This window comes from Salvia miltiorrhiza, chromosome 2 (genome assembly GCF_028751815.1).
Source record: "Salvia miltiorrhiza cultivar Shanhuang (shh) chromosome 2, IMPLAD_Smil_shh, whole genome shotgun sequence".
NCBI lineage: Eukaryota > Viridiplantae > Streptophyta > Magnoliopsida > Lamiales > Lamiaceae > Salvia > Salvia miltiorrhiza.
Genome location: NC_080388.1, coordinates 55140311 through 55154930, shown reverse-complemented (window position 1 = coordinate 55154930; position 14620 = coordinate 55140311). Strand labels below are relative to the sequence as shown.

Sequence of the window (14620 nt, the reverse complement as noted above, 5' to 3'; positions counted from 1 at the left end):
AGAGAGATCACGAGATCTGTAACGCGAGAGAGAGGGAGAGAGGCGGCGACGGCCGAATGGGCGAAAGGCGGCGGCGGCCGGAGAGGCGAGAGGCGGCGGCGGCGATGGGGGTGGCATCCCGCCGGAGAAGAAGAAGAGGGAGGCGCTGTGAGAGAGAGAAATATGAGTGAGGATATGATAGATTAAATGAGTGTAGAAGATATGTTTAATTAGGTGTAGATTAGTTGATTAATTATAGAGTTTAATTTGGTGTAATTTTTACCCAAAAAAGAAAGTAGCCAACTTTAGTGGGACGCCCAAAAAGGAAATGTGGCCAACTTTAATGGGACGGAGGGAGTACTATTTATATGGATTGGGTCAAGATATGAGTTCAAATCAGGATGCGGGTCAATTTTAAGTGAAGGTATAACCCTATTGTACGGTACATCCAGGTGTACCCAAGACCACCTCTATAATTAATTCAACACACTATGTAAACACAAGACCCGTAAGTTATGGGCTATCCGATACGGTAAATCACAAAGAGGTGGTCTTTGGTACAATTGAATTGATCCGCACTCAAATCATGACTCGTATTAAAAAGTCGTGATTTTTTTGACATAAAAAGTCGTCAAATTTATATATATAGGGGATGACTAAAATAAAAACACTTCTTAAAATATAAAATATAAACAATTTTCAACCCTTAGATCATCAAGATCTACGGTTGATTCGTAACCTTGTTGGATGAATTCGTGGTCCTGGGTTCGAATCCCAAAGGTAGCAAAAATTTATTTTTCACAATTCGTAACCATGTTGGATGAATTCGTAACGCTGTTGAATAAAATTCGTACATTAAAAAACGTTTATATTTATATTTTAAGAAGTGTTTTCACTGTAGCCCTCCCCTATATATATATATATATCCCCTATGGGGAGGGCTAGAATAAAAACACTCTTAAGTTTATAAAATATAAATGATTTTCAGCCCTTAGATCATCAAGATCTACGGTTGATTCATAATCTTGTTGGATGAATTCGTGGTCCTGAGTTCGAATCCAAAATGTAACAAAAATTTATTTTTCGCAATTCGTAACCATGTTAGATGAATTCGTAACTCTGTTGGATAAAATTCGTACATTAAAAAATATTTATATTTATATTTATATTTAAAGAAGTGTTTTCACTATAGCCCTCCCCTATCCCCTATATATATATATATATAACTGTCAATTTATCGAGAACAATTAACCATATGATTGTAATTCAATATAGGTGTATATTGATTCTCCAAAAGAGAAAAATTATATTCGGAAATAATTTAAAAATCACGTGCGCATCACTTAAGGAGCAAATGAGTATTCCTGCATTTACTTTTGAAAAAATCAAAGTCGTCGAACAATAGTTAGGAGTTGCCGCTACTTTCATCTTTAACCGCCACTAACCGGAGCGTGACAGACCGGAGAGAGGCGATCTTCACTCCCGTACGACAACGCAACGTCGTCGTATTGGAGCAGATTTATTTTACTCCCCATATTTATTGATTTCTAGATATACATATTCGAGATTTAGTGTGTAGAATTTTTTGGGTGTCGGTGTTCTTGACTTTTTGTCGACAAAAATTGAGGAACATTTTTTGTGCGGAGGAAGTGGGGCAAATGGATGCTGATCCACTGCAGTTTGGGAACATTGTAAGAAACTCAAAGTTGTTGTTAGCGGCTGCTTTCTAGTTGTGTGATTTAATTTGGCGTCAATGAAGTTTCCGGGAGTAATTTCAAAATATAGTTTCAATATTTTGAATTGGATGGGCTTTAGCAAATTTTCATGGTCGTTTGTGCAGTTTGATGCAAAATTATGTTTTTCGTTAATTTATCAAACGACTCCTCGCAGATTGTAGTGCTGTTACTTCGGAAGTTCAATTGAATGGAACCATACCTATTATTGAGAGTTTGCCTTTTTCTTTCTTTCTTTTTCTTTGGAGTTAGTTTGGCTGCAGAGGACCTGTGTCTAATCTATTGCTCCTGATTACCTCTTTTGTGCTTTAACCTCCCTTCCACCTTGCTTCAGAGGGCTATATTGGACTCAACATTTTTTAATTTTATTTATTTGCTTGCGCTGAATCAATAAAATTCTTTTACGTCAAGCCACCTTTTAGCCATTGTGGAGTGGGATGGTGGACTTGCTTCAGATATTTGAAATTTTATGGGAGTTTTTGCCTTCAATATGTATTTTTGTGTATTGATGAAATATGACTGATGGAGCTAATGTTTGACTATTCTGTAAGTTTTGTGTCTTCTCCTGTCTACTTATTCTTGTGATCGTTATGCTTATTATGTGTACTTTTCCTTTAGGATGTAAATGAGAGTGATATCCACGCAATTGTTCTTTCATATCTTGTACACAATTGCTTCAAAGACACACTGGAGTCATTCGTTTCATGTACTGGGATGAAGCAACCTGCTGATCATCTGCAGGACATGGAAAAAAGAAAAAGTAAGGGAGACCCCTTTCCACATCTGAGATTCCAACCTTTTCTACTGTTGATATTATACGCACTTTGAGGTCAACCCTTATTTTGTGAATGTGGCGTTTAGGTACGAGTTGTGCTTGAAGAATGCATTTCTGTCAGTGACATGAAAAAATTGAGTTTATGACCATTCTATTGGCAGCATTTGTGGGAATTTAGGAGCATGCATTTTATATATCTTCGTATAGTATTGAACAGTAGGCTATGCTTAGATTTGATAATGCCCGTTGTAAACGTATAGGTTGGGTAAGAAAAAAAAATAGGATCAAGGTATTCTATTTTATTCATTCCTAAGTTTAGCACTCTATGTATGGAACCACTGGACAGGCTATTATCAGATTTGAATACTTGGTTGGAATATTTAGATTGGGTGAAAGTAAGATGAAGATGCTCAATTTTATTTATTTCTATCTTTAGTCGCTAGAGAATGACTTTTTATGGTTGAAAAGAGCTACCATCTTGCCCAATTTAGCCAGTAGTACATGGATATTGAGCAGCCTTTTTGTGTGAAAGGAAGTAAATTTGGTGTGGGGGTTGCCAAGTGGGAAGGGGCTTGAGATGTGGTCGTGGTTGAATGATGAGTTCTATGATCTTTAGAAGAATAAAGTTGCACTAGAACATGCCAGAGTAACTGTGCAAAATGGTCATTAAATTGTTTGAAAAGATTAGGTATGCCAAGAGAGTTGATAGAGTTATAGGGACCTAAATACAAAGTTTTGTGAACGATGTGCTTGTTCATAGAAACTTTGTTTATGTCTAGCACTTTTGGAAAGGATTGCTAGTTGGGTAGGCTATGGCTGGAGGAATCTTTGTTAGAAGTAACATTATAGACATATGGGGTTGGAATTGACAGCTCTTTTAAATCCCCTCATCTTAATCGTTGCAAACACTTAATGATGCTAGTGGAAACTGTGTAACATACAAGGATCTATGCTTCATGTTTGACCAGTTGGTAAGTGATGAACTGATGATCTTGTGCTGGCTGTCAATGCTAAAAAGAAGCCATTTCTTAAATAAACATACTGGAGAACATAGATAAATAGATAACCAATATGCTTTATTTTTTGAGAGAAAACCAATATGCTTTATGAATAACTGTTTAGCATATGCTTTTTATTATTGTATATTAAAACGTTGAACTGATGGTTCTCATGAGAACTGGCTCTACATCCAATCTGTTTTTATGATACTCCCGTCGTATAAAATATCTCAGTGGGTTCAAGTGTTTGCTGAAAGCATCTAACTTGAATTACTGCAAGCCCACTGCTCTCTACGTCATTCAGTTTCTGAAAGGCCATTATCTTATTGCCTGCACTATTTCTTTTTTGATGTCATTCAGTTTCTGAAAGGCCATTGTCTTATTGCCTGCACTATTTCTGTTTTGACTCTGCTCTTATTTTAAAGACTTAAAACTTGAAGAAGGGCACATGCTCTTTTTCATTCCTTTTAGATAATTCAAATACCATACTCTCTTTTACCTTGCAATACTTCACTATGAGATGCTGATTTATGTGTTTTTTTAATGTATATCAGTTTTAGTTATTTATAATACCACTTACTGGAACAAATAGCAAAACATTATGCAGGATGGACATGCTAAATCATTAAAAATTGAATTCAAAACATATGATGGGCGTTTATCTGAATCCATATATTTTTATTTAAATGTGACTGTTTATATTGTCCACTTTAGGTTAATGTCACTTGATGTTCTACCTGTTTCAAGTGCTAAATTGGAGAATGATTCTCTATGTTCTTCGGCTTTTTTTTTTCCTTTGGAGAATGGAGAGTCACAATGGCGTGCCACTATATGTGCAGAGGTCGAGAAAGAACCAAATATGTAACAACAGTTGGTCTCCAATAATTCTTACTCACCTGTTATCTTCTTATACTTGCAAGGAAAGAGATATTTAACACACTATATTATGAAATCAAATAGTTTAAGATCAGTTAGATGTGCTAGATGCATTCCTTAGTTAGTTGTACTAAAGTAATGACTCTGTATCCTTTATTAAACAATAAGTACTGTAGAAGCTAGGAAAGTCTTCAGGCATTCCAGTTAGGGGTGAAAAACCAAAATTTTGTGACCAAAAACTGAACCAACCGAACTTCCATCTTGAAACTGCACAAGCCATAACCGAATTTTGAAGTTCGGTTTATTGGTTTTTCGGTGCACTGAACTTGTTTTAGGTATCTCAACTTTTTATTTAAATCAAATCTAATGCTCTTTGAGGTCAACAATGAGCCTGAAAACATAATAAAATCATAATCAATCAAGTATACAATAAACCAAATTATATTTTACCAAAAGTCATCATTAAATGCAAAAAAAAAAAACACTCTAAATTCCAAGTTTTAACATCATAAAACATGAGTTGACTTCACTTGGTGACAAACTAGCAAACAACCATGAGCCAATATGATAGAGTGAAGGGTTTGAGATAAACCGAAAACAGGAGAGTTGAAAGAGAAATAAATTGAAATGAAAACTGAACAAGGAAATCAAAGAGTAACCCTCCTCTTGCGAGGCCTACAGCAGAAGCTGTCCAGAATCATACTACGACGATAATCCTAACCCTAACTCACTGATAACTATTTAAAGACCTATAGAAACTTGAGGCCCAATAAATATCTTAAAGCCCATACAAAAGCCTGACCCACTACTTTATTCTAGCCCTAAATAACTTAAGCCTAAATAACTAAATAAATTAAAGAAACAATATACTAATTAACTATAACTAAATAATGATCTGTATCACAATAAACCAACAAATAATTTACAATCAACACAACAACCACTAAACCATGATGAAGCGAACCATAACATCTATAAAACTTCGGTCCGTTGGGTTTAGTCCGGAATTTCATATATCCCTTTGTATTCATTTAATTTAATTATCAATATTTTTAATTCCTTTTTCTATTAGAAACTAGACTGTATACTCAGCATGGTAGGGGGCGATAAATTGTGTAGACTATGTGAGGGTGGTCATGAAGGAAAACCTACTCAGTCATCACTATATTATTCTAGCTGTATGAGCCACCCAAGCAGAATATATTTTTTCGGTGAATGGAGCTTATTTTGGTCTGATAGGTGCACGATTAGTTATATAAAGCAAAAAGTTTCTAGATCTTGGAATTGTACATTAAATAAGTAGAGAGATAAATTGAGAAGAGCAATGGGAAACAAGAAATGAGAAATGCTAACCTCGTAAGAATTAACAACTTTTATTTATTGTCCGTACAAGAATAATATAAATCCAGCATACTTATCAACTCTATCATGCCAGAGAGTAACTGCCGAACTTTTCATGGTTTGCTTATCTCGGATCAAAAGTTAAGCGCTGGTAACTTTAGCATTGATTTTGGCAGTTTATTTGCAGGAATCTATCATTTTGCATTGGACGGGAATGCATCCAAAGCCATTGAGATGACTGAAGAATTTGCGCCTGGCTTGTTGGAGGAAAATAAGGATTTGCACTTTGATCTTTTGAGCCTTCATTTTGTTGAACTTGTGTCCTCCCATAAAACGTGAGTGAGTTTTTTACTTTGCTATGGTTAATATTGTTTTGTCTGTTTGGGAAAAAAAATCGGGTTGAAGTTTCCATGCAATGTAATGGAAAGTGTGGTGTTCAGTAAGAAAATGCCTCAGAAAACGTAATGTATGTTGCTTAGAGTTGATAATGAAAACAATTTCTTGCTTTTTATCGAGGATAAAAACATTATCAGAAAACAAAAACAAACATTTTTTTATGCATGGTTGCTTAACTTAAGTTTTGTGGCAGTCAGGAAGCTTTATTGTTTGCGCAATGCCAGCTGACTGATTTTGGCAAAGAGCAGAAATATGTCAAAAAGCTTGAAGTATGTTCAATTGCATTCTTTTCTAAATTGCCCTCAGCTTTCAACTTAATAGAATTCATTATTCATTAAATGATGGATGAAATGTTATCTGTGCAGGACTTTATGGCTCTGCTCGCATATGATGAACCAGAGAAGTCCCCAATGTTCCATCTCCTGAGCTCAGAACACAGACAATATGTTGCAGAAAGTTTGAACAGGGCAATTCTTGGTACTTATTTCCTCATCTGACATGATTTTGATTCCGTGCATTTGCATTTCTCTTTGATGAAGCTTGTCTATTGACTGTTCTTTTAATTTGCGACTATTTTATTTCAGCTCACACTAAACTTCCCAACTATTCAGCAATGGAAAGGCTAATACAACAAACAACTGTTGTTAGACAGTGTTTGAGTCAGGAACTCGGAAAGGTGTGAAGTTTGCTTTGAGTCTGTTGTGTGTGTTCTGAATTCTTTGGTTCGTGCATGCTATTCTTGACAAGTAAAACTTAATAGTGGTTTTTCTCCATTAGTTTCAAGTTGTGGAATTTGAAATTATAATGATACCTCAAATGAGCTTCCTGGCCATGGTTTTATCAGGAAGCGCTTACTGATATCATGCTTCCTGTTGCCAGTTTTTGTCACAATGCGTTAACTTCCTCCTCATTTTTCCCCGACTTTCTTGGTATTTTGCAGGATGGACATAAACCTTTCTCCTTAAAAGATTTTCTCAAGAGCTAGATGCACTGGTGCCTTCACCAAAGCAATCACTGAGATATGAGTTATGTGGGCGTTTCGAGGTGATACAGGCATGTGACGTATCACTTATGATTATAATGCCATCCGTAATGCTTTCGTGAGTGGAATCCGCAATTATGGCTCGCATATCTTCCTAGTCTGCGTTCGGAAAGATGCCAATTTCATGTTGAGGCAGTGTACGAGTTTAGGTGTTAGAATTGTAAACTGTAAGAAAGTGGAAGAGCCTTAGTTTGAATTTTACCTAAAGAGGATCTTCTGGGATTTCTGTGTATATGATATGCTTTAGGGGCAGAAGGAAACGTAGCATTCTGTATTTAGTGAAGGATTCTTCCCTAAAGCGTAGCATTCTCGTTCTTGGTGATGACCGGAGGCTTGAAGAGTAAGAGATCTCTGCTTTTCGTATTATTTTCTAGTGCGAAATATCTATTTTACAAACTAAACAGCTTGTGTATTTAGAAGGAGCTTAGGCTATCTGATGACTTATGAGGGTATGATTTAGTAAATTAATTGTTCTACATCTCTACGCGTCTGTTTATATTGATTTCGTTTGCATTTGGAGTCGGAAAAAAAAATGTTTGCTGCATTATACAGTCGATTAATCGTGTATCCCATTAAATGATACTCCTACTATAGAATTACATTGTATGAAAGTTAGGAAATATTATTTGCTATAAAATAACGCCTAAATTTCTTACTCTAATGTATAATTACCTTAAAAATTCTCTTTTACATGCGTATGTACAATTCACATACTCTAATATAAGTGTCCTCCTATCGGACAATCTATATACTTATGGCATATAAGCCATACTATGTACTTTATAGTATGAAATAGATATTAATCTATAATATTAATTTGTTACACCAAAACAATATATAATCCTACAATACACAATATTAAGTTGACAAAGTATATTTATTGAACCAATAACTTTAAATATAACATTATTCTCTACCTTGCAAATTTAATAATCTTTTGGGCATATATTAAACTCCAAATTGTATCCGTTTTATAAAAAATATTCCGAACTATAAGAAATGTTTTTAAGAACCTCAAATTATTATGTTTGTATCAAAAATATCTTGTGTCCCTTTTTCGGTCCCCAAAATCATGATGTGGCTAGTCAGATGTCACCGTATAATTTATATTTTATTTTTTTGAATGATATAGTACAAAATCATATCGTTTTATACTATATCATTAAAAAAAATTAAGTCGATATTGGATAAACTGACCTTCAATGCAATTTGAATCAACTAATGAAACACAAAATAATGTCGTTTTTTTAATGATATGTTACAAGCTGAATCGAATATTAAAGGACTTAAGCTCGATTTATTTAAATATTAAAGTGTTGAAGTTCTGCTCAAGCTTTTATTTTGTTGTTCCAGCTCGAGTAGCCAATCGTCATCCACTGACTGATCTCAAGCTCTGCTGGAGCTTTTATTTCAATGAGTAATATCTTAAAATTACCCTCTGTAAATTAAATCAAAGATGATCTCAAGGTGAAATCCTTTTGATTACTGAAAAGCCCCAAGAATCATCCTATACTGCATTATCCATCTCTCTTTGGGACACCATCTTGAAGCAAAGGAGAATGCTGTCATCGGTTCCTCAGCAGCGTTCATCTTCATCTCTCAACTTGCCGTCTAATACAATTCCGCGGCCTTCCCTCTCTGCTTTCTCATCCCAACTCTTTCATTTCAATAGGTATGCATCATCTCGCTTTTATCTTCTTTTTTTGTTTTCTTATTGTTCCTCACACATGAATCTTAGAGTTCCAATTCTTAAACAGATTGAGTAATCAGAACAAATTTTGAGATTCCTACTTCCTTCAATATCTGATAGTTGCCCGATGCATCCATTTTCTTTAACGCTTCCTGAGCAAATTTGAACTTAATTTTTGATATCATAATGAGGAAGCTTTCTCGCAATTCTCTCTAAAATACAAACAGCACGATATTCTTTCCTGAGAATCTCATTTGGACAAACAAACACACGCACATAAGATTATTTTCTCTAAAGTGTGTACTAGATAAGCTTCCGTTGATTTCCCTTGGAGTCTACTTAAACGGACAGGTTGGAGAGGTTATATGCATTGTTTTCTGACTTGAGGTTTTGTATAGTGTTGTTGAAAATGCTCAATGTATTATGTTATTGTAGCATTCACTTTACGAGGCGCTTTACATCACGAATGTTTGATTGTCCTATGAGAACTGAACTGTGCTTAAGGTTCACCCTATATATTATTGTGAAATAAAAACTAATTTCACAGCTTCTAGTATTTTACTGTTCATGCAGGAAATTGATTGTCCAAAAGAATTACCAGGGCATTTTGCTTAAGTGTGCACTTGCTAAAGTCAAGAATTCGCCTTCACTAAACCCTGAGATACTGGTCAAGGAACGCCACAAATACTTTGATGAGGTGATCATCACCGTCCGGGCCGGAGATGGAGGTCATGGTGCCATTCTTACTCTGCCCAACCAGAATGGTCCTTCTAAATCAGTAGGGAAATTTGATAAAGAAAAAACAAGGAAAAAAGCTTCATATAAGAGGGATTTTGATGGTTCTCTTATCCTTCCTGTTGGCGGGCATGGTGGTGATGTCATAATTTATGCAGATGAAAGTAAAGATACGTTATTGGAGTTTCACAAGAAGAGTCGGTATAATGCAAAACGAGGTGGAAATGTTGATGCAATGGGTGTTTTTTCTTCTCAGTCACATAGTGGACTTGCTGGTCCTGTACTGCGTATTCCAGTACCTCTTGGTGCGTGTTCCCTACCTTGATCTATCAGTTTTGTGCTTATCAGCTTGTTTCTAGATCATTATTGTCAAATCAAATTTCACTTAGCTTGATGGGGCAATATGGTGCATTTTTCTTATTCAACTTTTACTTTCAGCTCCAATTCATATGGAGTAATAGTTATGACTTTTGGTTGCACCTAAATTGTAGTGAAATGGTTCTTAATTCTTATTTCTTTTTACAAAATTTTCAGGGACTGTTGTTAAGCATAAAAGAGGAAAACTTCTGGCTGATTTAGCTCAACCAGGTGATGAAGTTATGGTTGCAAAGGGTGGACAAGGAGGGGTAAGGATATATTTCTTAACCAAATTAATATTTTGTATATCTAATTCCTGATGACCCGGAAGTAAATTTTAACATATCAGTTGAGATTGAAACTCACTAACTTGGGCTGTTGAAGGATAAAGAAATTGATAAAGAGAAACGCAAAAAGTGAACAAGCTGTTTCTTAAAGTACAGCTTAAAGGAATAGATAAGCTGCCTTTTCTTTTTGTTCGTTTTAAGGCATACTTGTGAGAAAAATTTGCAAAGAAAGCTGCCTTATGGTTCACTTGCATGCAAACTTTCTTGCTTTAATTTTTATTTAGCATTTATTGATTTCTTGTAGATTAGCTTGTTGGAATTGCCGGAGCACAGGAGGAATAAGATGATGGGTTTGACCACTAATATAATGAGAGATGACAGTGACAAGGTAATGATCGATGTTTTCTTTGATCTTGTTTCAGATATTTGATTATTTGTTTTTCTCCATAAGCAAGTTAGTGAAGTTTTCTGTATCAAGAATATTATAATTTATATTTGTGTAAATTGATACATCATTCATATTTTACAATATGGCGGCATTTACTATTAAGGATTATCCTAGATAGACAAAAATAGTATAGGTTAATCTATTGTTTAACTAAAAGATGGTTTGGACTTTGGGATATCCAAAGGCCCTTGATAATTTCAACAAATTAAGATATACTTTGCTTGATTCATCATATCCCAATTGAAAGGGATAGGACTGGAGAAATCCTAGCGATGAAGATAAAAATACTCATCATGTATGTTGTCAATCATGAATAGTAAATGCCCCCTTCTGGTAATGCTCTCTTACCCTTAACACGTAACAGTCTATGACACAGTTACAGCAAGATTAAATATGATAGCCATAGAGGGAAACTTGATTTCTTTCTGTTGTGTATTCTACCCTGTGACTTGATTACCTAGCAACTTAAGGTGTAAAAGACTAATGTGAAATTACTTCGCTCATATTTTGATATGCATTGGCTATGTCGTTATCCGGAACTAAGAAATATGATCCTTATTCCACACCCAGCTCTATAATCCAAGCCATAGTTGCTTTAGTTGGTTCCTTTTTGGTTTGTCTGTCTTCAATTATTTCCAATCAAACATATATATCGGCTGGGTATTGCTTTAGAAGGAAACAAGAATCACTTTTGTAAAACTGTGATGTGTATTATAAAATAAAAAATGTTTGTGTGTGTGGTAGGGGGGTTAGTGTTTTCCATGGACCAGATCTTTTGAGGATTGAAATCATTATATGTTTAACATCCTTTCGTCCGATTTTCATCTGGAAGAGTTAGAGCTCACGATGCCTTTAAATTCATACTCAAGTGGTTATCCGTAGGTCACTCTTAATTTTGTGATTTAATACAGGTTTTAGTGGTTGGTCAGCCTGGAGAAGAAGTTAGTCTTCAATTGATACTAAGAGTTGTTGCTGATGTTGGTCTTGTGGTAAGTACTACTTATATCAATCATTTCAGTAAAACTGATGCATGTATTATTTTCTTGTTGCAAGGAGTATTCCAAACCATCCATAGATAGAACCATTCACGTAAAGTTATAGTGCGAACAAACTCTTGTCATATACATGTATTCCATAATTTTGAATAAAAGAATTTAATTAAACTAAGAAATTTTTAGTAAAAAGTGATGATTCATTTTGACCATTCTGTAGGCATTTTTGTTTTTTTCTTTTGTTTTTCAAATTTCTTTATTGTTTATGTATATATGAATTATTTTATACGAAGCAATGTGGCAACTAAGTTTAACTCTGCAACTCTGGAAAAATCATGCTTGACACTTCTATGAATAAGAATAATTGGTAAAGCCACGTTTAAGTAGGAAAGTAGTTCACAACTATTCCTTCTTAACGGGCCTGAGAATTTGTATTCTTTTATCTTTTGGTCGTCAACATTCTGGATACTGCAAAATGCAGTGACATATGATTGTTGACATGGTATATTATGAGATTTTAAATATCATTCATTGTTGTCAGTAAGCATCAAATTATTTGGGTTTATATATGCATATTCTTTTAATGCACTTGCTCTTTCACGGGTCACCCCTCAGTTAAAACTTAAATCACTAATGTCTAAGGCTTTCTATATTGTGGATGTGGTACATGACTGGAAAAGTCAGTGTGTAATAAAGTTTGCATTGTCTCATTTGCCAGAGTAACAATGATCATACTGGTTGCCTTCCTTGCAGGGGCTCCCGAATGCTGGAAAGTCTACTCTATTAGCAGCTACCACACTTGCAAAGCCTGACATAGCTGACTATCCATTTACGACCTTAATGCCTAACCTTGGACGCCTTAATGGTGATCCCAGTTTAGGGGCTGGTCAGTTTTCATCTGCGGCTACGTTAGCAGATTTGCCTGGCCTCATTGAAGGTGCTCATCTTGGAAAGGTATTCCTCTGGTCCTACTTTTAAGTAGGTTTTTGTAAGTCAGATACTTTATCTGTAAGAGTTGTAGTTTCTTGTACTATTATTTTATGATTTCACTTCTTTTGGTGTGAACTTACGAAGATATCTAGCCTTTTCATTTCTAGGGCCTTGGTCGAAACTTTTTAAGGCATTTGAGGAGGACTAGGTTGTTGGTTCATGTTGTTGATGCAGCTGCGGAGGATCCAGTGCATGACTACAGGACAGTGAAAGAGGTATTCCTTAGAACTAATACACAATAGAGCTTGTATTTTTGATGTCATGTTTAGTTGCTAGCCAGACAATTTCTTTTGAACGACAAGGCTGCCTGATGAACCAGTTCATTATTGTACATGAATTGTTTTAATTTCATCTCCATGTAAAATCATTATACTTATGAAATTGATATTGCAGGAATTACGGATGTACAATCCTGAATACCTTGAACGACCGTATATCGTTGTCCTAAATAAGATTGACATTGCTGAGGTATTTCTGTAAATGTTTCTTGTATGTCTGTCATCTATGTCCATGAAAATAACGGGAATGAACAAACTTTTCTTGTTACACAATCTTCTCAGATAATCATAACTCAGTGCTGTAATCACTTTTCCAGGCAATGGAAAGGCTTCCAAATTTAACTGAAGAAATATGGAGGATTGGAAGTGATGTGATAGAATTGCAGAGTGATGATACAACTGGAAGAGAAGCTTCTCAGTTGACCAGTGACAGTGATCAAATTGATATTGTTTCTCAGGAGAAGAAGGTGAAGACAATTGAAGAATATCAACGGCCTTTGGCTGTTATTGGTGTTAGTGTCCTGTAAGTTTCTATTTTCATTGTTCTACTTTGTTGTTGAATTGTTGTCTTTCACCTGATGTACTGTCAATTAAATATTTTTGGTTTGACATATGTTCTGTGTGATCTCTCCGATAAGATTCTTCATGACACAACCTGTCCGCAACAACCCTAAAGAATGGAACAATGGATAGGATTCTGCTGTTGGTGTACATCACGATCACCAAGAACATGCGAATGCTTGTTTCTTGAAATCATCTTCGGTAGTCTATAGTCTCCCTGCTAGGAAGTTGGCTGCAGTCTAGCCTTTAGTGTTCTATTTTGCAGGATCTTATATTAATCTTGCTGTGGCTGTACCATAAAGCTTGTTAATCTGGAAAGATGAGTATTTTGTTGTGATATTTATGTTTTGCCTCAGCTGTTCCCGTGCCAACTGCTGCTTAGTGCAATCAGCATATTGGCAATGAGGCTAGTAGCTCTAATGTGTCTGCAGCATGCTATGAAAAATTCACAGAATCATTTTGCTATTAATAGTTTAAAAGAAGATTATGGTTCTTATTTCCAGCCAGTAGTATCTATTTTGATGTGCAAAATACGTGGGGATCACTTTGTATATCCTGCTTTAGTTATGAAGATGTCATTTTCTTGTTTCATGATTAGTTTTATTCAAGTCATGCTCATGCCGAGAGGCGTTTCTTTGTCTTTTCTTGACTTGCAGGAAAGGTATACAGATCAACGAGATGCTAAAGGAGATAAGGGCGGCCTTGCGCAGTTGTCGATAGGTCATTGAATCACAAGAGTTTTTGCAGAAACGTGACGATATATTGAGATTACAAGGGATAATTATCATGTGCATGCGCTTAGTCTGACGGCGTAGGGCTAGGACTTTTTGGAGCTGATCAAAACGCCAAGTACGAAACATGGCTTCTGTTCTGGGCTCAGTAGTCACTATGTGCAGTCCACCCACAAAATCTATATGCTCATGTGCTTCGGTTGCGTCACGAATCAATCCATCTGTTTTTTTTTTTTTTTTTTTCAATAGTTTTACTCATAGAAAAGCAGAGGCAATTTGTGTCTTATTGTTGTAGAATATTTGGGACCATTTAGGTAAAGTTATGGCTCTGTTATGAACTTCATTAAGAATTTTCTCCAAAACAAAAAATTCATTAAGAAATGCTATTTAACTTGCTAAAGCTCAAATGCT

The 14620-nt window shown here is 35.4% G+C and overlaps 2 protein-coding genes across 3 annotated transcripts; both read left to right on the top strand.

Moving 5' to 3' along the window:
• The first annotated feature begins 1224 nt into the window (after window positions 1–1224).
• On the top strand, window positions 1225–7618 carry LOC131010372 (uncharacterized). 2 transcript variants are annotated; one of them, XM_057937870.1, is made up of 7 exons: window positions 1225–1670; window positions 2331–2472; window positions 5890–6037; window positions 6292–6367; window positions 6464–6575; window positions 6683–6774; window positions 7039–7618. In XM_057937870.1, exons 1-7 carry the CDS (start codon window positions 1638–1640, stop codon window positions 7081–7083), a joined length of 648 nt encoding a protein of 215 aa, XP_057793853.1. In that variant the 5' UTR covers window positions 1225–1637; the 3' UTR covers window positions 7084–7618. The 2 variants fall into 2 exon arrangements, with proteins under 2 accessions (XP_057793853.1, XP_057793854.1); XM_057937871.1 differs by having other exon boundaries at window positions 1225–2258.
• Window positions 7619–8475: 857 nt separating this feature from the next.
• LOC131010335 (probable GTP-binding protein OBGC2) lies at window positions 8476–14609 on the top strand. The gene is made up of 10 exons (XM_057937811.1): window positions 8476–8812; window positions 9404–9870; window positions 10100–10191; window positions 10514–10597; window positions 11569–11646; window positions 12403–12603; window positions 12747–12854; window positions 13033–13107; window positions 13235–13440; window positions 14135–14609. Exons 1-10 carry the CDS (start codon window positions 8700–8702, stop codon window positions 14196–14198), a joined length of 1488 nt encoding a protein of 495 aa, XP_057793794.1. The 5' UTR covers window positions 8476–8699; the 3' UTR covers window positions 14199–14609.
• The last annotated feature ends 11 nt before the right edge of the window (window positions 14610–14620 follow it).